This window comes from Scomber scombrus, chromosome 18 (genome assembly GCF_963691925.1).
Source record: "Scomber scombrus chromosome 18, fScoSco1.1, whole genome shotgun sequence".
Lineage (NCBI taxonomy): Eukaryota > Metazoa > Chordata > Actinopteri > Scombriformes > Scombridae > Scomber > Scomber scombrus.
This window is the reverse complement of record NC_084987.1, coordinates 399,162-401,661: the sequence shown is the minus strand read 5'-3', so window position 1 is coordinate 401,661 and position 2,500 is coordinate 399,162. Positions and strand designations below refer to the sequence as shown.

At 42.3% G+C, this 2,500-nt stretch overlaps 2 protein-coding genes across 7 annotated transcripts in view; one reads left to right on the top strand and one right to left on the bottom strand.

Annotated features, from left to right (window-relative positions):
* psmd3 (proteasome 26S subunit, non-ATPase 3) overlaps positions 1-443 on the bottom strand; it is a 7,680-nt gene extending 7,237 nt beyond the window's left edge. The window contains exon 1 of the mRNA XM_062439225.1: positions 156-443. Coding sequence (XP_062295209.1) covers positions 156-294 — 139 coding nt within the window. The 5' untranslated portion in view covers positions 295-443. The remainder of the gene's footprint in view (positions 1-155) is intronic.
* A 554-nt stretch (positions 444-997) lies between these two features.
* Positions 998-2,500, top strand: part of LOC133999582 (serine/threonine-protein kinase WNK2-like) — a 20,116-nt gene continuing 18,613 nt past the window's right edge. For 4 of the 6 annotated variants that reach the window (XM_062438813.1, XM_062438812.1, XM_062438815.1 and 1 more), the window contains exon 1: positions 2,258-2,500. This exon is cut by the window's right edge and continues 354 nt beyond it. In XM_062438813.1, the coding sequence (XP_062294797.1) occupies positions 2,438-2,500 (63 nt within the window). In that variant the 5' untranslated portion in view covers positions 2,258-2,437. Of the gene's footprint in view, positions 1,029-1,898; positions 1,963-2,072; positions 2,127-2,257 lie in introns of those variants that run through there. The other 2 variants (XM_062438811.1, XM_062438810.1) reach the window with 2 other exon arrangements.

The following is a 2,500-nucleotide window of genomic DNA, read 5'->3' as shown; positions in this document are numbered from 1 at the left end:
CACGGTCACCAGATAATCCGTAACACCGGCGGTGCTAACAGGCTAACTAACCGGCCTGTTACCGGCAGGCTTAGTGGTAGTTATGGTTAGTTAGTGGTAGTTATGGTTAGTTAATGGTAGTTATGGTTAGCTATAGTTAGTTATGGTAGTCCTACCGTCCAGCGTGAGGCTGTCCTGAGCTCTAGCCGGGCTAGCTGCCTCCTCCTCCGGCATCTCTACGTCCTGCGGCTCCTTCTTCTCTTTAGCTTCTTTAGCTGCTTTATCAGCGCGCCTCTTCACCGCTGCCTCCTTCATCCTGCTGCTGGTTTCACTGGTTTCACTGATCAACCCTGACTGGTTTCACTGGTTCACTGCTTTACTCTGTTTTAATCTATTTTGATGTTTTTCCAGCTTCTTGTTTTTTTGCCTCCACGATGACTGGACACTTCGCGCGGTGGCTTGTGGGCTGCTGCAGGCAGTATGAGAGGAGCACAGAGCGCAGGCGCAGAGTCAGAGCAGAGCAACAGATCCCCGATCCCTGGATACGCTCTGACGTCACACACAGTTCACAACAAACTAGTTATATACAGTCTATGGTTATAAATAACTAAAATAATGAACGGCACAAAAATATGAAACAATAATTAATAAAAATATTAAATAATAAAATATGAAACAATAAACTAAAAATAATATATAACAAAAAATAAAGAAAATGATCAAATAGTTTAAAATGAAGCTTAAAAAAATGTATATTAATAAAATAAAAAAATAAAAAGATATTAAAAATATTTAAAAATGTAAATAAAGATATAAATAATAAACATAATTTAAAACAACAATAAAGTAACATATAATGTAATTTATATAATAATAAAGTGTTTTCTCAGGTGGGTGAGTGACAGGTGTCCAAGGGGCGGGGCTTACAGCTGCTCCTCGTGCCATCTGCTCAGTGCTGATAGTGCTCGTGCTCTCAGACTAATCGCACGCGCTGCAGCTCACGCTCCAAAACAAACAACAGACATGAAGAAGAAACAGCTGATCTAAAGGTGAGCTGATAGTTTATAGGTGAGCTCTCACTCTGATAGTTTATAGGTGAGCTCTCACTCTGATGGTTTATAGTGGTGAGCTCTCACTCTGATGGTTTATAGTGGTGAGCTCTCACTCTGATGGTTTATAGGTGAGCTCTCACTCTGATGGTTTATAGTGGTGAGCTCTCACTCTGATGGTTTATAGGTGAGCTCTCACTCTGATGGTTTATAGGTGAGCTCTCACTCTGATAGTTTATAGTGGTGAGCTCTCACTCTGATGGTTTATAGGTGAGCTCTCACTTTGATGGTTTATAGGTGAACTCTCACTCTGATGGTTTATAGTGGTGAGCTCTCACTCTGATGGTTTATAGGTGAGCTCTCACTCTGATAGTTTATAGTGGTGAGCTCTCACTCGGATGGTTTATAGTGGTGAGCTCTCACTCTGATGGTTTAAAGGTGAGCTCTCACTCTGATAGTTTATAGGTGAGCTCTCACTCTGATGGTTTATAGTGGTGAGCTCTCACTCTGATGGTTTATAGGTGAACTCTCACTCTGATGGTTTAAAGGTGAGCTCTCACTCTGATGGTTTATAGGTGAGCTCTCACTCTGATGGTTTATAGGTGAGCTCTCACTCTGATGGTTTATAGGTGAGCTCTCACTCTGATGGTTTATAGGTGAGCTCTCACTCTGATGGTTTATAGGTGAGCTCTCACTCTGATGGTTTATAGGTGAGCTATCACTCTGATGGTTTATAGGTGAGCTCTCACTCTGATGGTTTATAGGTGAGCTTTCTCTCTGATGGTTTATAGTGGTGAGCTCTCACTCTGATGGTTTATAGTGGTGAGCTCTCACTCTGATGGTTTATAGGGGTGAGCTCTCACTCTGATGGTTTATAGGTGAGCTCTCACTCTGATGGTTTATAGTGGTGAGCTCTCACTCTGATGGTTTATAGGTGAGCTCTCACTCTGATGGTTTATAGTGGTGAGTTCTCACTCTGATGGTTTATAGGTGAGCTCTCACTCTGATGGTTTATAGGTGAGCTCTCACTCTGATGGTTTATAGGTGAGCTCTCACTCTGATAGTTTATAGATGAGCTCTCACTCTGATGGTTTATAGGTGAGCTCTCACTCTGATAGTTTATAGTGGTGAGCTCTCACTCTGATGGTTTATAGGTGAGCTCTCACTCTGATAGTTTATAGGTGAGCTCTCACTCTGATGGTTTATAGTGGTGAGCTCTCACTCTGATGGTTTATAGGTGAGCTCTCACTCTGATGGTTTATAGGTGAGATCATACACATAATAAACTGATTCATTTGAACATGATTGCAGGTCTTCGTGTTGCCATGGGACTCGAACCAGCGACACAGAGGTGACGACACGCTGAGGAGGAGGAAGACGATGAAGAGCAGGAGGAACATCTGAGCAGAATGCTGCCCGAAAGTACAGACGACGAAACAGTGAAAAGACCAGAAGAAGAAAATAAAGAAGAA